This window comes from Cucurbita moschata, unplaced genomic scaffold, assembly GCF_002738365.1.
Source record: "Cucurbita moschata cultivar Rifu unplaced genomic scaffold, Cmos_1.0 Cmo_Scf00031, whole genome shotgun sequence".
NCBI classification, from domain to species: domain Eukaryota; kingdom Viridiplantae; phylum Streptophyta; class Magnoliopsida; order Cucurbitales; family Cucurbitaceae; genus Cucurbita; species Cucurbita moschata.
In genome coordinates this window covers 774,593-797,850 of record NW_019268547.1, presented here as the reverse complement: position 1 = coordinate 797,850, position 23,258 = coordinate 774,593, and the positions used below count along the sequence as shown (strand labels likewise).

At 36.2% G+C, this 23,258-nt stretch overlaps 3 protein-coding genes across 3 annotated transcripts; 2 read left to right on the top strand and 1 right to left on the bottom strand.

Moving 5' to 3' along the window:
• The first annotated feature begins 2,299 nt into the window (after nucleotides 1-2,299).
• LOC111464685 lies at nucleotides 2,300-5,912 on the top strand. Its single transcript, XM_023108907.1, has 3 exons — nucleotides 2,300-2,856; nucleotides 3,448-3,615; nucleotides 4,240-5,912. The coding sequence occupies exons 1-3, from the start codon at nucleotides 2,341-2,343 to the stop codon at nucleotides 5,860-5,862; spliced, it is 2,307 nt and encodes a 768-aa protein (XP_022964675.1). The 5' UTR covers nucleotides 2,300-2,340; the 3' UTR covers nucleotides 5,863-5,912.
• A 1,147-nt stretch (nucleotides 5,913-7,059) lies between these two features.
• LOC111464927 (ubiquitin-conjugating enzyme E2 13) lies at nucleotides 7,060-13,779 on the bottom strand. The gene is made up of 6 exons (XM_023109210.1): nucleotides 13,639-13,779; nucleotides 13,405-13,507; nucleotides 12,938-13,035; nucleotides 12,756-12,856; nucleotides 11,693-11,770; nucleotides 7,060-7,661 (listed from the first exon to the last, which is right to left on the bottom strand). Exons 1-6 carry the CDS (start codon nucleotides 13,682-13,684, stop codon nucleotides 7,584-7,586), a joined length of 504 nt encoding a protein of 167 aa, XP_022964978.1. The 5' UTR covers nucleotides 13,685-13,779; the 3' UTR covers nucleotides 7,060-7,583.
• A 2,701-nt stretch (nucleotides 13,780-16,480) lies between these two features.
• LOC111464677 (osmotin-like protein) lies at nucleotides 16,481-17,510 on the top strand. Its single transcript, XM_023108898.1, has one exon. The coding sequence runs from the start codon at nucleotides 16,520-16,522 to the stop codon at nucleotides 17,279-17,281; it is 762 nt and encodes a 253-aa protein (XP_022964666.1). The 5' UTR covers nucleotides 16,481-16,519; the 3' UTR covers nucleotides 17,282-17,510.
• The last annotated feature ends 5,748 nt before the right edge of the window (nucleotides 17,511-23,258 follow it).

Below are 23,258 nucleotides of genomic sequence, written 5' to 3'. Positions count from 1 at the left end.
TAGCAAATATTGTCTACTTTTGCCCCTATCGTCATCAGTCTCACGATTTTAAAACATGTCTACTAAGGAGAGATTTTAGAATGTTTTGTTTCCCTCTTCAACTATGGTGGGATCTTACAATATAAGAGAAAATTTGTAGGAGGAAAAGTTTATAAAGAGCACAAGCTTAAATATATTATTTATTAGCCTCTAAACATTTATGTCATTTTTCAATTTTGTTCCAAATATATAATTCAATCATATTTATAATAATGTTTTCTTTTTCCAATAATAACGGATTTTAACGTAGGGCAACTCATCCATACAACCCGTAGTGAATGATTTGAACGACGGACAACTTACCCATACATCCAATAGATAGAGATTTACACGAGGGCAACTTGCCCATACAGTCAATATAGAGCAATTTGCAATTTCAACGAAAGGCAACTTCCCCATACATCCAGTAGAGAGGATGACATTATCACAACAAACCGTCTGGCAAAAATGTCACAAGTGCAATGCGTGGTAAACTTACGCTCGAGGGCATAACATAGGTGGAAAAGGGGGCCCACATGGTAGAAGAGTCGAGGGAGGTCGAGTCATTTGATAGAAATAGAGGGCTTTTCCCCCAACCACTCGCTCAAGTGTCAAATTATTATTTTTTTTTTCAAGTGCATTTAATCACAAATCCATTTTCTAAAATATTTTGATTTTCGTACTTTAGTGGGTCGAGTCATATAAGTTGCATAAAAAAAATAAGAAAATTTAAATGAATTATTTCTTTTGAGTCGAGTGTACTTAATTAAATATCGATAATTAATTATTAACCTCTATAATATATATATTAATGGGTGAATTTTGGAAATATTTTTTAAAAAATAGTAATTTTTTTTTAAAAAAAAAAACACTTTTTTGAAAGCTATTTTTAATATAGGCCTAACCATGTGCGTTATATATGTCTCGTTTAGAAAATAAAAAATAAATATATAATTTTTAGAATTTAAAAAAATAAATAAATATAAAAAACAAAAACATATTATTTTTACCATTAAGAAAATAAAATCATGAGAAAGTATGTAACCACTCATTTACCCAAAGGACAACCTCATCCATCCTCTAACTATATATCATTTTTAATCATACATAATCTAAAGTTTGTAGTGTCGTTATCAAAATCAAACCATATAATAATTTATTATTTTCCATATATTAGTTAGGTAAAAGCATTATGCATAAAAATATATAATATAATATAGTTTCATCGTTACACTCAAGTTCAAAAAGTAGGAGTGCGCATGAATTGAGTTAAAGAAATCTTTTGAGCCAATCTGAAATTTCAAGTTTGCTAAGTTGGTGACTCGAACAACCCGAATAGATTTCATAGTCCAATCCAACCCAACCTTCTATTTTCGAGTTGGATTAGGTTTAGTTGTCGGGTTGTTCTTTTTTTATTATTATTTAAAAAATTCTACTTTTCCACGATATATGTTACATTAATAACTAAAATCTCAAAAATTTCAAATATGCATTTTAGAACCATAGTTTTCGAGTTTTCGTCCACCTATACCATTAATAATAAATAAAAAGGAGCTTACCCGCTGGGCATTCATTTTGGATAGAAAGATAGATCGAGCCACAACTTCCTATGCTATGGGCTTGCTTCTTTTCATCTTACCTAAAAGTCCCGTGAAATAGTTGAACAACGACTCACATTATTCATTGGGTTCTGAACATTCATAAGTCATAACGCATCACTAACATCGATTACAAACGTAAAATATCATTAATCTTCGTAATAATCTTAAAAGTAAGGTAGGGTTAAATTGGGTTGTAACACTGATTTCAGATTGGAGAGAGAAACAAGTGTCAACGAGAACAATGGCCCCGAAGAGGATAAATTGTGAGATCTCACATTAGTTAGAGAGAGAAACAAAGCATTGTTTATAAGTGTATGGAAACATCTCCTAGTCGATGCATTTTAAAATTGTGAGGTTGATGACAATACGTAACGGACCGTAGGCTTAGACTGCTACAGACCTTACAACAAAAGAATTTTAACTCGCAAACCGACCCAAATATAATTTGAATTCGATAATCCAAATTATATAAAGACTGAAAAGGTAGTACGTAAGAAAGAGGGAAAATTGTGTTAAATTAATGGGCAGCAAAATTGAGAGCCACCACAATTGTGGAATTTTTTAAATAATAAATAAATAAATAATAAAACGTAGGGCCACATGGGTTCCAATAACGTAACCCACAGCCTTTCCCATTCACTACTTAAACCCATCTAAACCCTTTCCGTATTCGGCCTCAAACCTTAAACTCCAAAATTACATCACTGCCACTGTCTTTATAATGGCCTCGTTGTGGCTGACGTGCCTCGCCGCCGGTTGTCGCACGGCGGTGGCTTGCGCTATGATTGCCGGAGCCACCATGTACGGCCCAGCTTCTCTATGCCGGGTTGTGACGTTTCCGGCATTCTCTTACGTGACCGCCATCCTGATAGTGACGAATGCCACGGTGGGCGATGCCATCCGTGGCTGCTGGCTGGCGGTGTACGCGACGGTGCAGACAGTGTGTCCAGCCATGGCGGTGTTTTGGTTCATCGGACCGACGAAATTCTCGTACGAAACGATTGCTTTGACGGTGGCACTGGCTTCGGTTGTGGTGGTGCTGCCGAGCTCCACCCATGTGTTGGCTAAACGGATTGCGTTGGGTCAGATTGTGATTATTTATGTGGTCGGTTTCATCGGCGGCGCTCATACTCAGCCGCTCATGCACCCTGTTCAAGTCGCCGCTTCGACAGCCATGGGCGTCTTCGCCACTGTTGTCGCCACCCTCCTTCCCATTCCCCGCCTTGCTTCTCTTCTGGTAAGTTCTTAACTCGAGCATACCTCAATCATAATTTAACATATATTTTTTTACTCCGAGATCAGAATTCAAATTTCTGAATTTTAATTGTATTGTCTAAAAATTTAATAAAAATAATTTTTATAAAAATTTCTTATCCATCAAAATCAAAGCTAGTTTTCATGAACAATGTCATTTTTCTCGAGATTAAAAATTTAGATCTACATACCTATTTTTAATTTTTTTTTAAAAAAATTATTTTTATGAAATTTTTTCGGGTATAAGCTATAATTGTACAGAAACGAGATAACTTATCAATGAAAATCAAAACTAGTTTTCATGTACGATGTCGTTTTTTTTAGATCGAAGGCTCAAATCTTCGTACCCGTTCTATTTTTTTTTTAATAATTTTTATTATTTTTTAAAAAAATTTGGTACAAGACGTACGGGCTTTAATTATACACACACGACAGATCAACTTATCAATGAAAATGAAAGCTGGGTTGATATGTGTGATGTCATTTTGCAACACGTTATAAAATAATGATTTTGTTTGAAAATTTTATAATAAGTTAAAATAATAATAATAATAATAATAATATAAATGTGAAGGTGAAAAAGAAGAGCGAAGCAATGGTGGACAACGTGGCAGAGCGGTTAAGGCTATTGGTGAAAGCACTTCTTGCTGACAGTGACACAGTGGCAGTAGGGTCCATTTCTAAAGCCTCACTATTGTCCACGTCAGCAACCAAACTCCTTCGGCCCATAAAACAATACCAAGTAAGCATTATTATTCTGATTTTTTGCAAATATAAAAAAATATAATTAGAATAATAATTACAACAATTATTAAAAATAGCTAATATACCCTTATTTTGTCGAGTTTCAATTTTGTACCAAGAAAATTCAACCGTTTTTTAAATTAAACAAATTATGACATAAAAAATTAAAATGTTTAAAGACTTACGATTTATTAAATAAAAAAAAATCGAAAATGTTCAACTACATGTGAGATACAAAAATCAAAACTTTACGGGTGTATTAAACACTTCTTACAATCTAATAATATATCAGACATACAACGAAAGTTTAGGGACTTATTAGAAATTTTTAATAGTTTTAAGAACTTATTTTTATAAAAATCTAAACTCAAGGGACTAAATTGTAATTTCTTAAAAAATAGTTGATATGCCACTGTCTTTTTTTCGAGTTTCAATTTTGTACTTGAAAATTCAACCACTTTTTAGATTAAACAAATTTATGACAAAAAAAATTGAATTTTGTGTCGAGTAGAGATATAAAAATCAAAACTTTATAGATTCATCATACACGTTGTATAGTTTAATGACCGACCCGATGAAATTTGAAAGTCGAGGGACTAAAATTTGTAATTCCGATGAACAGGGAAGCATGAAATGGGAGTGGATACCACTGAAAATATGGCAATTGGGATGGCTAAGCAGCAGCCAAAGATTAGAAGATTTGGAAAGGCCCATAAGGGGAATGGAATTAGCTTTATCAACCATTCCTTCATATCCAATTCATAATGAAGCTCTCAAAAATGGCGTAAACGCCTTGGAAAAGCACATAATCCAAGCTTTAAACCAAGCCAATGCCTTTCCACACCTCGATTCAGTGCATACCTTCCCCAATTCAAACCCAGATGAGTATCCAATCAACAATGTCCAATCCATTCAAATCAAGAATCTTCCCTCCCTGTTCTTCGTATTCTGCATGAAACTCCTCCTCGAAAAATCCCAAAAAGACCCTCAAAAACCGAAGAAATCCCAAGAACAAAAACAAGAACAAGAACAAAAACGGCCGATTTTGAGCTGCGAGAGACTAATGGCAGCGCTAAAATCGGCTGTTTCGTTGGGAATGGCGGTGTTTTTGGGATTAATGTATAGCAAAAAGAATGGATTTTGGGCAAGTTTGGGAGTGGCTGTCAGCATTTCTTGTACTCGAGAGGCTACTTTCAAGGTAGCTAATGTGAAGCTGCAAGGAACCGTGGTGGGCTCTGTTTATGGCCTTTTGAGCTTCGTTGTTTTTGAGAAGTTCTTATTGGGGAGGCTTCTTTGCCTTGTTCCATGCTTTGTTTTCACTAGCTTTCTTCAAAGAAGCAAAATGTATGGCCCAGCTGGTGGAGTCTCCGCGATTATTGGAGCTGTCATCATTTTAGGAAGAACAAATTACGGCTCTCCTAAAGATCTCGCCTTTGCTAGAATCGTGGAGACAATCATTGGAGTATCATCTTCAATCATTGTTGATATCATTTTACACCCGACCAGAGCTTCTAAATTAGCTAAAATTCAGCTCACTTCCACTTTACAAGCTCTTCAAAAATGCATTGATTCATTGAGTTTTCAAGGGGAAGAATTGGAGAAAAGCTCCAAAGATTTGGGAGTTCATGTCGGTGAGCTGAAGCAGCTGATTGATGAAGCTGGGATGGAACCAAACTTTTGGTTTTTGCCATTTCAGAGTGGTTCATATGGAAAGTTGTTCGGATCTTTGTCGAAAACGGTTGATTTGTTTGCTTTCGTTCATCGTTCGATTCTCGAAATCCGACAGAATCATTCGTCGTCGTGGGGGAAAATCGGCGAGAATTTAGCGGAGGACGTCGAGGATTACAAGGAAAGGGTTGGTGGGTTGGTGAGATGTTGTGTGGATGTGAGTTCATTGGAGTCATTGAAGAAGCTTGAGAAGGAAGCAGCGAAGAAGAAGGATGGATTAGAGGACGTTGAGATGGGAGAAGCTGAAAGGGTAATGGAAATGGAGAAGATGGCAAAGGAAAAGATGGTTAGTTCATTTGTGGAGCATTCAGTGGAGATTGTTGAGCAGAGAGGTGAAAGTGAAGCAATTGTGAGCTTAGGTGCTTTGGCTTTTTGTTTGAACTGTTTGACGAAGGAGGTTGAAGAAATTGGGAAGGGAATTAGAGAGTTGATTCAATGGGAGAATCCTTCGAGCCATGTTGATTTCAATGAAATCATGTCTAAGATTCATGTTGTACAAAAGGGTGTAAAGGGTTAATTTAAAAGAAACGATATCATTTAATAATATACTAATCCGTCTTGAGAATCTGTCGTTTTGAGAACTAGTTAGTAGGTAAGTATTGTTTTGTTATAATTTATAGATATCTCGCTTGAGAAATTTGAACATTTGGATAAATGTAGAATGTTTGCTCAAACGAATGTCTCGACATGACAAAATCGTGCAAAAGATTATGGAATTTTAAGGTTTTGAAAACCTTTCATTAATAGACGCGTTTTAAAATTGTGAGGCCGACGGCAATACATAAACGGATTTTAAAACTGTGAGGCTGATGGCGATACATAACAAGACAAAGTAGACAATATCTATTAGTGGTAGATTAGGGCTGTTATCTTTAAAGATACTAAATTTTTCTTATGTTTTCTTTCAATGATCTTTATCTTAAAAATATGTCTTGCTACCTTAATCAGAATTTAATAGTCCCAAACTTAAAAATACTTCTCACTAATATTTTTAGTCAAATACAATCTTTAAGTGATGAGTAGTAGCTATTAAATACATCGTTAATGAGCTCGTTTAGTGAGTTTATGTACACATGTGTGGGTTGCATAGAGAAATACTATACATCAATTTATGCGTACATATTCAATCATATGCAACACAACCGATTTGCCTCTACACCAGACCAAGTCATTCGCTCGACCTTACTCTACTCAAAGTCAAGGTCTCAATGCAATGTTACATCCAACATCATCTTGGTTCCCAATTAACATGGTCCTCACATCTTGATGTCATACCAAGTCATGGGATGTTATCAGCCATCGTAGCTTACTCAATCATGCCATCGAGAACAAGCGTACGTGTCATTCATAACATCAAGACATCCCAAACATCCATATGCCCAAAGCCATAAAATTAAGTCTCATCAATCATATTGAATATTATGGGTGCCTGGGGCACGTGCCCCCTTAAATTATTAAATTTAGTCGTGGTTAAATTATTGGATTCATCCAATTAGCTTAAAATACTATATCACAACTAGGAAGTTCAAAGTTCAAATTCTCACCACTGGAAAAGAACACAAAACACAAGTCCTTATCTAACCAATATTACGAAACACACTAGTCCGAACTCAGCCAGGAACCATCCTGCAAGCAGACAGGCTGCGTATTATATGCTAGGCTACGTATATAATATTAGAAACCCCAAAAAGAACAATCCCTTGAAGGGTTCAAATCCAAAATCCAAGACTTTTTTTCATTATTATTACATTTGGAAATCTACAATCAAAACCAGAAGACTTTTATCTGATCAACAACAAGACTTAGGCTTAGAAGTGTATATCGGAGATGAATCAGTCATTTGGCAGACAAGGTTCTCTCTTCTTTTTTTTTTTTTTTTTTTCCTTTTTTTTTTCCCTTCTTTTAACAAAGCAAAAAGCATTGAACAAGATGCTTTTGTTATACAAATCCTTCTAATGCTTACTTTTAAAAATGCAGAGAGGAGAAGAAAGCAAAATAAAAATTATAACTAAAGAAAGAAAGAAAGAAAGAAAAACAAGGAGAGTAAAAATATGATGAGGGTGACAGCTCCATCGACGACGTTCGTTCTACAACAAGACCCACTGGCACCAAGTGAAACAGGTGAAGTCCCCCTTACTTAGGGCAAATGTAAAATTTAAACACTCACTGCCACAAAAAGCAGATGAGACAAAGCCAAAGAACTTGCCTGCTACTTCTGCTGCGGCTGCTGCTTCCTCCTCATAACATTTCCTGTGACTTCCTCACGCAGCGGCTTACCTTCTTCTTGAAATCTTCCCTCCTCTCCCTCCATTCCTTCTGCACCAACACACATGTAAACAATTCCTTGAATCAAATTAGATGCCCAATAAGATCAATGATTCAATACAACTTCTTATATATACACTATTTAAAAAATAAAAAAAAATAAAAAAAAAAAGAGCTCAATCCAAAAGAATGACAAAAGGCCTTATACCCACAACTCCCCCCTAGTTCTCTCACCCCAACAAAATCTCTCCCTCATATCCCTGCAATTCATGCTCCACAACCATAGAAACTCCAAAGGCGTCTAAGAACCTAGACCAAATCAACCGATCAAAATCTCAAGGATATAGTCACGGTCATTCGATGCAACTCTAAGACAGCACCACTAGGGCTCTCCAATAAACGGAAGAGTTTCTCTGCACATGGCCTGAAGAATGAACTTCCCCCTACAAGACCTATTGGGCAAAGAACTTTATCTTCTTACAGATCTAACCTTCCAAAGCGAGGAAAATGAAGGGGTGACGGGGAAGTGAGGAGTAGTGAGGAAACACTAAAAACATGGGAGAGGAAACTAGAAAAGAAAAGAGGAAAAAAAAAAACTCTGAAAAGCAAGGGTTCATCCATGATACGAAGAATCCCTCCTGCCCCATGACATAAGTAAGAATCCCTTGAAAGAAAGATTAAAGTAGAAACCTTCAATGACTGCCTATCCATGAAAGGCAGCCAAACCCCAAAACAGAAAGACTCACTCCAAGCCAACAAAACAGATGCCACAAATTAAAACTTAATACTCAACCAGCAAAGGGGTTTTCCCCCACTCAACAATCCTCCCAAAAATAGGTGTCCAAGCCATCGCCTATAAAGCATTTAACAATCTGGGATAAGGGAAAAAAAAAAAAAAAAAACTATAGATATTCAAGAGGTTTTTAGAAGATCCCAAAACCATATAATGAAAACCCAATTCGACTTAGAACATGACATCAACCTATATTCAACACAACTCTCAGTCAACACCACCAGGTTGGTGAAACATGTAACGACCCTACTTTTTCCTTTAAAATAAGACAACTATTACATACATGTCATAACTACTATGGGTAGAAAATCATTTAAAAATAGTTTAAAACTTATACGCATAAATTCATTTCAAAAATAATCCATGGAAAATAATAATAGCATGGTCTAAAATAAAAAAATAACACCTATCAAAGTTTTGAGATAAAATGCTCAGATCCTTCTTCAACATGGAGTCTACAACTTAAATGCGTAAAAACTATCTATCTGGTATGGGTTCCATAACTTTCTCATCGGATACCGTTGTCCGCATATGGGACCCTTGTTTTTTAGCGGTAAAATGTTAAATGTGGTTTGATTATTTAAAATAACCACCAAGATTCATGTTGGGACTTACTTTTCATGACTATTCCTTAGGATCTACTTTCTTTTTCATATAAGGTTTGATGCATAATATTTCTCTACACGTGGTTCACATATGCGTGCAAGAATCCACTAGGCAGCTCGTATACGTACCCCCTAAGTTGACTATATGCTAATACACACTCATGCTACCGAAAACCAATAGAAAGGAACATGTATCATATTATGGTGTATGCATCCATACAAAACATGTTAGAGAAGTACTCATGCTTGTGACATACAACATGCATGAGATCCCACATTCTAAATCATGGAACATTTTTATGATTCATACTTACATACTTTTCATGACATAACCTTTATAATGAGACATACATAAATGTACAACATACATGACTCATCAAGTGTCTCATATGGTACAATGTCAACATAGTTTAATAGCATAAACGAATCAATAGACTCAAAAGTCCATGCATCATAGAAAATTCATAGAAATACCATAATACAAGAATTAAGATGTATAAACCACATAGTACGTAATAATCATACATCATACAATTATCCAACTAAGCTTGAAAGTGCTCCAACTGGAAGTTCAATAACTTGTAGGCCTAAACCATAATCACTAAATTCTTGGGGTGATGTTCATTTGATCCTGTTTGTCGAGACCTGGTTCTGAAGCTAATTTCGAACATATATTTTCACTCTCTTCTTTCTTTCTTCTTCTTTCTTTCTTCTCCTTTCTTTCATCTTTTAATTCTCCAAATTGATTTTGGCTAGAGATAAAAGAATGATGATATGGAGATGGAGAAATAAGAAAAGCAATGAGTTGAGATAATAAAAATAGTGGGTTTGAGAAATTATTTATAAGGGAAGGAAAAGAGAAAATGGAAAGAAGAGGTTGAGAGGTTGAGGGAGTTGAGTTAAAGGGTTGAGATTTTTAAGGGGAAAATGGGAGATTACTATGTTTTTTTTTTTTTTTGTTGCATCTAAAAAAAACTTTTGTCCCCAATAGTAATCGAACACCTCAAAAGGTCTAATGTAGCGCGAGTTCAACTTGCTCTTACATCCAAATCTCAAATTCCCTTTAACGGTGCCACCTTTAGGAATACCTTGTCGCCTATCTCAAACTCCAAGTTCTATGCTTCATATCGGCGTAACTTTCTATCTACTTCGGGTCATACGCATCCTCATTCTGAAATAGTCTTCTACCTTAAGTTGAATGTGAATGGTTGAGGCTAGAGTTGGTCTACAACTTAAATAGTCTTCTACCTTAAGTTGAATGTGAATGGTTGAGGCTAGAGTTGGTCTACAACTTAAATAGTCTTCTACCTTAAGTTGAATGTGAATGGTTGAGGCTAGAGCTGGTCTACAACTTAAATAGTCTTCTACCTTAAGTTGAATGTGAATGGTTGAGGCTAGAGTTGGTCTACAACTTAAATAGTCTTCTACCTTTCCATTAAAAATCTGAACTCAACTCCCTCAAATCCCTCAACCTCTCAACCACTTCTCATTTCTTCCACTTCTTCTCCTTTCCCCTATAAACGATCTCCTAAACCAAACATTTCCATAATCTCAACTCGTCCCTCTCCTTATTTCTCATCTCCATATCATCCTTTTTTATATCTAGTCACACCAATTTTGAAAATAACAAGAAAAAGGGAAGAAGAAAGGAGAAGAAGAGAGAGAGAGAAAAAAAAAAAGGAGAGGAAGCAAGTTTGAAGTTAACTTCAAAACCAAACCTCTACTTACATATGATTATAGCACATACAATGTGACTTATCTACGTGTTAATTCTTGTATTATAATATTCTTATAAATTATCCATGATGCATATACTTCCAGTATGTTAATCCATGTATGCTATGAAACTACGTTCATGTTATGCTCTATGAGACACTTGATGAGCCATGTACGATAAGTACGAATGATTGAACATGCACATGTATGTTTGTCTCATATGAAAAATATGTCATGAAAAGTATGAGTGAATGATGTGCTTCATAACCATGTACCATTATTTAAAATGCAAGACCTCGTGCATGTTGTATCTGTCACTGACACAAGTTACTTTCCTAGTATGTTTTGTATGGACGTGTACATCATGATATGATGCGCTCTTTTCTTTTCATTAGCTTCCACCAACATGAGCATGCACTAGCCCCTAGTCAGGTTTAAGGGGTACGTATACGAGCCCACCTAATGGGTTCATAAGTGTGTGCATGAACCGTGTGTAGAGAAATACTATGCACCCAACCCTACCCAAAAAAGAAAGCAGAACTCAAGAAAACAGTCACAAAAAGTAGGACCTACTATGAACCATGTTGCATGTGATTGCATTTTCCGACCCCAACAATGGGGTCACTTATAAGGTATTTTTAAATACTCAAACCATATTTAACATTTCTATAGGTAGAGGGCCCCATATACAAATAACGACGTCAACGGTTTTAGCGCTGATATCCATGTACATTATTAACATTTCTATAGGTTTAAGGAAAAACATTAACTTTGATGTGATATCCATGTACACAAAAGAAGAGTATAATGCATATTTCGATCCTGCAGGTGATTTCTTTAATTCAGCTAATATAAAGACATAATGCAATCCCATGTAAAATACTCAAAACAAAAACAAATGCATGTAGCCATATATGAAGCATAGATAGAACAAAAGTTGGTAAACAAGCTGGAACACAATCACTTACAGCAGCTTCGACATTCGCAGGCGATTCATCATTGGGGCTCGATAGCATTGATATAATACTCAAAACTATGCTTTCAACCTACACCAATAACAACAGAGTCTTCATTAATATTTACGAAACCCCAAGGAAAACAAAGTGCCCACACCACATCATTTGCTCTAGTTGTGAGAAGGCTAAAAAGATAAGATTAATGAACATTGCAGGGAAGAAAGTCTCTATGTCTAAATATAAAGGCAACTCATAGGATATTAAATCCTACATAGGTGGTTACTATGGCTTGAATTGATCCCCTATAAGCCCTTTATTTACCTCGCCCAATTGATCTCTAGGTCAACACAAGGTGGTCATATTATTCAAGAGTCTAATATTGCTTCTGCCTCGAGTATTCAAGGGTGAAATTCTAAGACGCATGGATACTTTAGTTTGGCTATTGGACACTTGTTAACACAATGGACATATTAGACACTAATTGTACAAAGTCAACATAGGTCCAATCTTTATTTGTTAGACATGTATCTAACACTTGACTTAGAAAAATTTAAAGAGTGAAATATATCAAACTTATTTTGTAGGCATATAAATGCATAAACTGATTGACTTTGAACTTCTTTCTTGTATAAAAATTAGACCTAGTTTAATAAACGTGTCATTGTCATGTCCATATCCTAGATTTTCAAAAAAGATGACATGTCACCGTATTTGTGTCGTGTCCCTATATCATATTTGTGCTTCTTAGGGGATATTCTTGCATTCAAATCTTGTGAATGATGGAACTCTAGAATAATATTAAATTTTTTAATAAACCTTCCTAACCAGTCATCATCCGTTTTATACAAGTGGCTCTACACGCTCTTGCCAAAGTACAAAGTAAATAGAGAATAAAGGACATCCATAACTTCAAATTTAAACATCTAAACCCATTTTACCAACAGGATGATAATGAGAAAATAAAAAGAAACATTTTTTTTTCTCTTTGTTTCTTTTTTAGACGAAAGAGATTCATTTATGAATGAAAAGCAAGACATATTTAAATATTAAAAAATTGATATAAAATAATAGATACCGTATGAACAGGGGTCCAACGCTCACTAGCAAGCTCATAGCCATTAGGATCATCACCAGGGGGGTGAAGGATTGAAATACAAACACGCCCATCAGGATAGACTACAATTCAAGAAATCAAACTCAAATTCTTCAATGAGAAGAAAGAGAATACCAAATAATATAATAACAAGAGTAACAAACCATTAGGATGCCAAATCTCTGAAGTAAACTTGACGGACGGAGCACTATTTGGATAATTTGATGGAAAACTCATAATGGCGTTAAAGAAACCCCCCTCGCTGCAATTAGATTATTATAACAAGAATTCTCATTAGATTCACATTCAGATATTAACCAATAGAAAAACAGCCAAACTAACTTCAAATGATCAAGACTGGCAAAACACAAATATAACCAAACATTCGCAATCGGAATTGAGGGGAGTTTCCTTTCCACAATGATAGAACGTATGAATTAAAAAGAATAACAAAGAACGCAAATGAACAATAATTAGACCAAAACCCATATGTAACAAGAGAAATAAGGCAAATCAACACCTAAACCATTTTATTCAAGATCAACAATATTACCTGGCTATAAAAACCAATATAAACCCTAAATTTAAAACAGAACAAGGAATTGAAAATTGAAGCAGTGTAAAAACATACTAAAGCGTATCAGGGGGACCAATAATCGTGACGCTCCATTCAAATATATTGCTCTCATCCACCAGACCGGCGGAGAATCCATCGACAGGGTTCTTGCAGAGATCTGAAAGACACAAAAGAGAGTAGCCAGACAACAGTTCAAAAGAACGCATCGAAATAAACCCTACGACTCGATGATTCACAGAATCGGAAAAGAAAAAAAAAAGAATCGAATCAAAGTAAATAAAAATCTACCTTTAAGCTGCTTCTGAAGGAGAAGACTTGCTTGAGAAACAGCCATGGGAGATTATAATCGTTCGATTCGGCGAGCCCTGCGTGCTCCTCGATTGCGGAGGGCGGAGGAAAAGGAAAATAACAGAGAGAGTCTAATCATGTTGTGACTTCTCGCTATTTATATAGACGATGAGTTTACGGAATGTGGACTGTAAAGGAAAATTAAAAAATTAATAATAATAATAATCACACACGGGTAAATACATGGGAACTTGATATTCCCTCCAATCGTAGGCCGCCACGTAGGAGATTAAGAGATCTGTTTATATATGAACAGTGTGAGTACCGCACTGGATTATAATCAACGTGATTCCCATGTTGTTCCGAGGGGCCGAACGACTGTGGTCTTTCTGCACGGGATTTGGGTTAATAAGAACCGTTGATATATTGGAAGGGAGCCCATTGTATCTGATCTTACCATCTCAAAGTTGCTACCTTCCAAATTTATTTTTGGACTATTTTATTTAAATACTTATTATTAAAATATAGTGCCAAGAGAAAATAATTGAACTATTAACGACAATGACGACCGGTGACCGCCAGCACTTGTTAACGACACGGATATAAATTCAATGTCATTATCAACTGTCTCATAACTCCCAACCTTTTCCTTTTGTGCTTTGTCCATTTATCGTCTGTCGAATGTTGATTCATTTGATATCGCTTGTTTGAGTTCAATTTTTTTTTTCTCGGCTTCTTAATTTGCATGTTGTTTGTTCAAGAAAGCTACGTTCGCCTTCGATTTTAGTTCTGTTAACGACCACCTCAGAGTTTCTCATCTTCCACTGTCTATTTAAGAGCTCTATTGTCGTCAATCTCGTTTCACAATTGAAATTTTGTTGTTCACTCTCTATCTCATCTCTAGAAAATTTTCGTCACTGTGTCGCTGCTCATCAAGTTGTATCTTGTGGTTCATGACAGAATCATGAGCAGCGTCGCCGGGTCTACCCCAATCACCATTGTAGAAAGCCACCCACGTCGCCCTAAGAAATTGCATTGAAGACACATTTATTGTTACTCTAGTAGGGTTTTGACCATTCGGTTCAACCAATTTAGTTTGATAATCATAGGTGTGATTTTAGCGCTGGATAGAGTTTTCATGAACTAACTATGAACGAAATGTTATAGCATGACACATATGTTTCCAAGTAAGGATTAGGTGTAAACATGTTTAACCATCTATAGTATCAATTGTTGTTCCTTGCATATTATATTCATTTTTGTGCCTCCTCGAGTTATGAGGCTATTACAGTGGACTACTAAAGGGTTGTCAACTAACCTTTAGTACCGAGCAGTCTATTACAAATTGACTCACATATGTATCGTAGTTGGTTCCGACACGAGGCGTCTCCCATCATAGCCATGGTCTTATCAGATTATTATGAAGGAGCTACTAAGAGGTCATCAACTAGCCTCTAAAAATGATGAATCTATTATATTAATCTCACATACACCCATCCTAGTTGGTTAAACAGCGAATTACCTAGTTACACACCCAGGCTAGTTAAGCTTAGATATATGACCTTTAAGTTAAAAAAATAAGTACGTATGAACGTTAAGGGGTTTAATGAGTACTAAGTGACATGTATATATATACATACATATACATACATACATCCATACATAAATATATTTATATATATGTATAAAAATATATGCATATTAGATAGATTGATAGAGTCGAAATGTCTCAAGAGGGGATCCATCAATAAATAAGGAGGAATCTCCCGTTTCTATCTGTTCTCGATCTGCTTGAAAGAAATCGATATGTATCTAATAGAGTCTACATTGTATGTAGTGTGCCCAATCGTTATTTTATGCATGTTCCATTCTCTTATCCACCAGTCCCATGCATTGGGCTCATCTCAGGAAAAGAAAAACCAAAATTGAGTTGTAGTATTGTTGTTGTCGCCTCGAAGCATTCCCTTCTATCCCCGACATTGTCCCACATAGAAAGAAAGAATACAAAATTTCGATCTAATATGTGGGTCCACTAACGTAAGGGGAGAAGTTGAACCTCAACTTTTATATATATAACTATTTATTTATTATTTTTAATTTCATAATTAATTTTATTTATTATTTATTCTCTAACTATTCTTAAAAATAATTTTTAAAATATATATTAAAATGGAGTGGTAAATCTTTATTCAGATTTAAAAATAAATAAATTAATATTTTATTTATTGAAAACAAACAAATTTGAATAAATTAGCTGAAACAACTAACTTTTTGAGTTTGTTAAATTTATTATTTATCAATGGTGGTTTAACAATAATTAAATTAAATCTAAAAAAGCATTCAAACTCTTATTTTGGTATTTTATTATTACTATATATATATATATATTTTGTCTTCTCTTTTGCCACGTCATCATTCAAAACCCAATTACCAAACAATGATCATAATATCCTAATTAATTAAAAATAATAATAACAATATCATTCGCTAACTAACCAAAATATTATTAACAACTATATGACTATTTGAATATTTTTTAAATAATTTATAGTTTGAAAAATATTTTTGAATGCCAAATTTAATTTATAAATTAATATATAAAAAAAATAAAGGAAAAAGAAAAATTGAGGGTTTCATTCGTATTTTATTCATCGAGGTTAGGTTGGTCGTTTATTTTGAACCTATTGTCAAATACAATTTTCTCATGTGAGCCCACCATAACACATCCAATCAAATCCATCCACGTCATACACACAGATTCGAAGGGCAAAATGGTCTTTCCACATCACCCAACACACCTTTTCTCTTCCCCCTATAAAACCCTAACCAAACCCTTCTCCCTTCCTTCATATCATCTCTCAGAGCTCTCATTTCCTCATCAATGGCGTCGCCGTCTTCCTGTTTCCCTCTCCTTCTCGCTTTCTTCGCCGTCGTTTCTCTCTCCGAAGCCACATTTCCGGGCAGAGGCCTCACTCTGACCCTCGTCAACAACTGCCCGTACCCCATCTGGCCCGCCATCCAACCCAACGCCGGCCACCTAGTCCCGGAACGCGGCGGCTTCTTCCTCCCGTCCCTCTCCCACCGCTCCTTCCCTGCCCCCTACCACCACTGGTCCGGTCGTATCTGGGCTCGAACCGGCTGCGTCGGGGACCACCACCATTTAACCTGCCTGACCGGCGACTGCGGCGGGAAGCTGGAATGCAACGGCGCCGGCGGAAAAACCCCAGCGACCCTAGCCCAGTTCAGCCTCCACCACGGCCACAAGGACTTCTCCTCCTACGGCGTCAGCCTAGTCGACGGGTTCAACATCCCACTAACCATAACCCCACACGAAGGCCACGGTGTCTGCCCGGTGGTCGGCTGCCAAGCCAACCTCCTCAAGACCTGCCCAAGCGAGCTGCAACTCCACGCGCCGCACCGCTACGGCCAAGTGATAGCCTGCAAGAGCGGCTGTGAGGCCTTCAATAAAGACCAGCTCTGCTGCAGAGGGCATTACAACAGTCCACATACTTGCAAACCGTCGTCGTTTTCTCTGTTTTTCAAGCACGCTTGTCCTTCCGCTTTCACCTACGCTCATGACACTCCGTCGCTGATGCATGAGTGCGCCGCGCCACGTGAGCTTAAGGTTATCTTCTGCCATTGATTCAACCTTGCTTACATGGAGCTGCCACGTGAGCATTCTCCTGCCACTTAACATTGTCGACGTGTCGTTGTTTTGTGTTAACAATAAGCTTTTGGGTATGATTGTTGTATGTTTATGGTTTCTTTAAACTCTGTGTAAGCTTTTGCTTTTTAAAAAGTAGTTCTGTTCATGCAGGGGTATATGCCTCCAGATTCCAATATATATTTTAAAACTAAGTTTGTCCACATTACTGGATAATTGACTAATTTTGACCCCACTTGTGCCTCTGGAGCTTAGCCTCCTCGCTGACACATCACTATTTACAACGGCCCAAGTCTACCGCTAGTAAACACTGTCTTCTTTGGGTTTTTCCTTTCGAGCATTCCCTTGATTTTTAAAGTGGGTCTTAGGGAAAAATTTCTACGAGTGGATTTTTCGTTCTTGTTCCAGCCAATGTGGGATCTCGTAAGACTACTACTATCTCGAGAGGTTTAATAAAATGGAATTAATTGTCCTAACTCTAATAATCCATGAATATGGATATCTACTCATGCTTTTAGTTTCGTTTAAATTAGAATTTGTTTCGTTAATTAAATAAAAATTGAGCATCCTGATGGTTCAACATTTTATCTTCTGTCAAATTAGCTGCATCCTTACATATACGAGCATCACTTAATCTAAAGTCTCGAGGTGCTATCTATTTGGTGTGTTCGATACTTTTAAGGGTTATTTAGATTCTTTAAAAACTCGAAATGCCCTAAAACTCTTCCATGGGTTTTTTTTAGCTAGAAAATGTCTTAAATTTAGTTAATTTTATTAACCATAAACTAAGTTTGACATAAATTTAAACTAGATTAATTGACGACATTATTGATGATAATTAAATTATAAACGATTTTTTTTTATAGGGGGAACACGAGATGAGTTGGTTTGAGTTTGGAACATCTTTTAGACCATGGTTGGTGAGTCTGGCAATTCAAATAGACTTTATACCCCCAATCCAACTCAATCTTCTGTTTTAAGGTTGAGTTGGACGGTCAGATTGTATTTTTATTATTAAAAAAAAATCTTATTAAATAACACGATAAATTAATAACTCAAATTTCATAAAACTCAAATTGAAAAAAAAATCTAATCTAGTCAAACTTTTATAATTTCAATTGGATAGTTGAAGTGGGTTGAATTTTCGAGTTATTTGAACATTTTTTATTTTTTTAATAAAAAAAATGACACGAAAAGCATAAACAAAGTTCACGTGCAACTTAATTTAATTTAACGGCCATGAAATTAAAAGTTAAAAAAATGGTTAGGCTTATCAAAACTTAATGAATTAAATATTTTAGTAAATAAAAAGAATATAAAATTGTGTTGGCGATAAATGAGGAAAATGGAGGGAAAATCATTTTGAGAACCTAAATGAACAGAGAATCCGATGCAACTGCCGATGAGCACAGACATCGGCGCTCATTTACGCTGAGTTGGACGCCACCCCCCTTCCACCAATCCCTAAACTGCCCGCCTTGACCGTCTTTTTATTTTTATTTTATTCCCACCTTTACCCCCATTTTTTTTTTCAATAAAAAAAAAAAAACCGATATTAGAAGGTTCGAGAAACAAGAGGAAAAAAAAAAAAATAATAATAATAATACAAATATTTGTAAACATTGTACTTTTACTCTCCGACCATTGAGAACAACAAATAAATTTATTAGATCATACAACTTAACAAATCACCTCGGGGCTAAAGTTAGCACCATGGATACGAAAGTTATGCTCTCCCAAAATGATATATAACTAGGTAACTCTTTTAGTCTTTTATTGTAGACGACCCACACTATAATGACAATCTATTCAAGCTCTACGTCCTATTATCAGATCCGAGCACATCTTCAAACAACTTAGTTGATGCGACATTCAAAGAATAAATGGTCTCGAAACGTAACCTTACTGTTACAAAGAACACAACCAAAAATATGAAAGTGTACATGGGGTAGTAGCTCCAAACTAAAGAAAGATATATCAAAGCACTACATGATACTTAGGACGTAAGGACTCCTAAACACTAGCAACCAAAAAAAGACCCACACGATATGTAAATCCAGGTCACATGATCTTAACTATCNGTCCTTTTTTTTTTAAAAAAAAAAAAAAAAAACCGATATTAGAAGGTTCGAGAAACAAGAGGAAAAAAAAAAAAATAATAATAATAATACAAATATTTGTAAACATTGTACTTTTACTCTCCGACCATTGAGAACAACAAATAAATTTATTAGATCATACAACTTAACAAATCACCTCGGGGCTAAAGTTAGCACCATGGATACGAAAGTTATGCTCTCCCAAAATGATATATAACTAGGTAACTCTTTTAGTCTTTTATTGTAGACGACCCACACTATAATGACAATCTATTCAAGCTCTACGTCCTATTATCAGATCCGAGCACATCTTCAAACAACTTAGTTGATGCGACATTCAAAGAATAAATGGTCTCGAAACGTAACCTTACTGTTACAAAGAACACAACCAAAAATATGAAAGTGTACATGGGGTAGTAGCTCCAAACTAAAGAAAGATATATCAAAGCACTACATGATACTTAGGACGTAAGGACTCCTAAACACTAGCAACCAAAAAAAGACCCACACGATATGTAAATCCAGGTCACATGATCTTAACTATCAACACCATCGGGTGAACCTACCTCGAGAGATTTGTCGACTCTCTTGAGCCAGAACACCAGGTCCAAGACTTATCTACGTAACATAACAATAACGACTATTTTTAATAGAAAAATTGAACTAAACATCGTAACCTATTTCATAAACAAATAAGACCGGAACAATATCTATTGCAATTATGTCAGTTTACAAGTTGAAAGAGATTTTAACGTCGTGACCTGAATCTTCACCACAATTTCTTTACCAAAATAATAATTAAAAGTTTAAAGTTAAATTATATATTTTAAATTTCCAAATTTACAGTTTTGACTTTGTTAATAAAAGGTTAACCTAATGATTACACGCATTTGTTATTAAAACTATTTGTTAAACATTGATATGACATTAGTGGAACAAAAAAGTGATGATTTATGACATATATTTTCAGTTAATTAATTACATCAATTTTAACTTACTTGTTTATAGTTGGATTTTAGTGTAATAGTCCAAGTTTGTTGCCCGATATTGTCCACTTTGGCCTGTTATGTATCATTGTCATATCCGTTAAGGAGGAGTTTCCACACTATTATAAGAAATATTTCGATCTCCTCTCCCATTGATATTTATCATGGGGTGAATTTGAAAAAAATAATTTCATCTTTCAAAACATTATAACGAACATATATTTTTATTCATGTAAATAATTCTCAAATCTATTATGAAATCATTTTTTAAGGATCTCACAGTGGTTGGAGAGCAAAACGAAACATTTCTTAAACGATTTTTGTATTCCGTGAAGTTGATGATGATACATAATGCGTCGAAGCAGACAATATTTATCCGCTAGGGGTGACCTTGGACTATGATCGAACTCTCCAACCCTTGACGGAATATTACTCACTCTCGACTATATCACATCAGAATTGGTAGACTTCCCACGTGAAGAAATTATTAAAAAGGAAAATCAAATGCAATCATCATCATGATGGTGGCATTGGATTCTCTCCAAATTGTCAACCATTCGTTTTAAAAATAGGGCATAATTATGAAAGAATGTTCCTTAACCCAAACGCTATTTTATGTGTCCTCCAAATAATCTCTCTTATGTTCTCAATATGAAAACAATTACAGTGTGTCGGCTTCTATTCTCATTTCTTCTGCTTGCAGCTTTGCAACCTTCCCTTCCTCCAATGGCTTCTGGAGCTGTCCCCGACACAGGTAAACTTCATCACTACTCACTTCATGTTGGATTATATTCATATATGAACCAATGTTGCTTCATTTTACGTAGAGCTAAGCTCAGTTCATGATTGGAGCTGGAATTCATTTCATATCCATGTTCCTCTAGTTTCAAAGGTATTATCTATATTTCTTTTATCCATTTTGTTTTCGTTTTCTTACAACAAGCTTAATTGTAACACTTCAAGCCCATCGCTAGCAGATATTGTTCTGTTTAAGCTTTTCTTTTCAAACTTCTTTTTAATGTTTTTAAAACGTGTTTGCTAGGAAGAGGTTTCCACAACCTTTGTTTCGTTCTCCTTCTCAACCAATGTGAGATCTCACAATCCACCCCCTTTTAGGGCCTAGTGTTCTCGCTGACACTCGTTTCATTCTTTAATCAATGTGGGACCTCCCAATCCACCCCTTTTGAGGCTCAACGTCCTTGCCTCGTGTCCACCCCCCTCGGCACATCAACCTGTGTTTGGCTCTAATACTATTTATAACGGCTCAAGCATCTCACAATCCATCCCCTTCGAGGCCTAACGTCCTCGCTGGCACTCATTCCCTTCTCCAATCGATGTGGGTCCCCCAATCCACCCCCTTTGGAGCCTAGTGTCCTTCCTGGCACACCCTCGTGTCCAACCTCCTTCGGGGCTCAACCTCCTCACTGACAAATCGTCCGGTGTCTGGCTCTGATACCATTTGTAACGGCTCAAGCCCACCACTAGTAGATATTGTCCTCTTTTTTAGCTTTCCCTTTTGAGCTTCTCCTTTTTGAGCTTTCCCTTTCGAGATTCTCCTCAACGTTTATAAAACGCGTCTACTAGGGAGAGGTTTCCACACCCTTATAAAGAATGCTCTGTTCTCCTTCCCAACTAACGGGAGATCTCACAATCCACCCCCTTTGAGGCCCAGCGTCTTTGCTGGCACACTGCCTCATGTCCACCCTCCTTCGAGGCTCAACCTCCTGGCACATCATCGGCTCTGATACCATTTGTAACAGCCCAACTCCATTGCTAACATATATTACCTGCTTTGGCCCATTACGTATCTCCATTAGCCTCACGTGGGGCTTTAAAACGCGTCTGCTAAGAAAAAAATTTCACACTCTCATAAAAAATGTTTCGTTCTCTTTCACAATCGACGTGGGATCTCACGTTAATTTTCATCATTCGTTCTAAAAGATAGCGTCCCTTAATAATAACATGCACATATTTCATGCCTGCAATCATTGAACTCCCAAAAAAGATTACACTGAAAAAGAAAGTTTTATTTCTCTTCCAAGGAATGATTTTAATAACATGCACAGAATACATACCTGAAAGTGTTTGATTTCTGTGATGACTGAAAGCAGGCAACAGAGAAGAGAGGTTATAAAAGGCCATCGGTGCCAAATCCAGAGGGGAATCATCGGCCTCCATCAAGGAAATGACCAAAGCAGGCGTTTTGGCTCTCCATCTGTTTCTGTGTTCAAAAGATAAAAAACTGTATTCCTCTACTGCTTTTCTATTATCAAACATTATTATCATATCATTATCACATACCTGTTTACAATTGGATGCTTAACAAAAGATGAGCAAAAATACAATCAAAATCAATCACTAATTCACATATATCCATAAAAAATATCCATAAAAAATATGTTATCCATAAAAAATATGTTCTTGATGAGATCTTACGTTGGTTGGAGAGGAGAACGAAACATTATTTATAAGTGTGTGAAAATCTCTTTTTAGTAGACGCATTTTAAAAACCTTGAGGGTGAAACCCGAAAGGAAAAACCTAAAGAGGACAATATCTGCTAGTGGTGCGCTTTGCTTACACTGAGCGATGTGCCAGCGATGAGGCTAAGCCACAAAGAGGTGGATACATGGCGGTGTGTCATAAGTGACGCTGACCCCGAAGTGGGTGGATTGGGAGGGGGGGTCCCACACTGATTGGAGACAGGAACGAGTGTCAGCGATGACGATGGGCACGAAGAAAGGTGGATTGTGAGATCCACATCGGTTGGAGAGGAGAATGAAACATTCTTGATAAAGGATGTGAAAACCTCTCCCTACTAGACGCTTCAAAATCGTGAGGCATATGTTGTTGGATGATGAAAGTCTCACATC

What these genes read in the sequence shown, in the direction of transcription:
- LOC111464685 (XM_023108907.1), top strand. Translation starts at nt 2,341, where the DNA reads ATGGCCTCGTTGTGGCTGACGTGCCTCGCCGCCGGTTGTCGCACGGCG. An exon ending in CCCGCCTTGCTTCTCTTCTG is followed by an intron (nt 2,857 to 3,447) that starts GTAAGTTCTTAA and finishes ATAAATGTGAAG; the next exon opens with GTGAAAAAGAAGAGCGAAGC. An exon ending in GGCCCATAAAACAATACCAA is followed by an intron (nt 3,616 to 4,239) that starts GTAAGCATTATT and finishes TCCGATGAACAG; the next exon opens with GGAAGCATGAAATGGGAGTG.
- LOC111464927 (XM_023109210.1), bottom strand. Translation starts at nt 13,684, where the DNA reads ATGGCTGTTTCTCAAGCAAGTCTTCTCCTTCAGAAGCAGCTTAAAG. An exon ending in CCTTCAGAAGCAGCTTAAAG is followed by an intron (nt 13,508 to 13,638) that starts GTAGATTTTTAT and finishes TGTGTCTTTCAG; the next exon opens with ATCTCTGCAAGAACCCTGTC. An exon ending in GGTCCCCCTGATACGCTTTA is followed by an intron (nt 13,036 to 13,404) that starts GTATGTTTTTAC and finishes ATCTAATTGCAG; the next exon opens with CGAGGGGGGTTTCTTTAACG.
- LOC111464677 (XM_023108898.1), top strand. Translation starts at nt 16,520, where the DNA reads ATGGCGTCGCCGTCTTCCTGTTTCCCTCTCCTTCTCGCTTTCTTCGCC.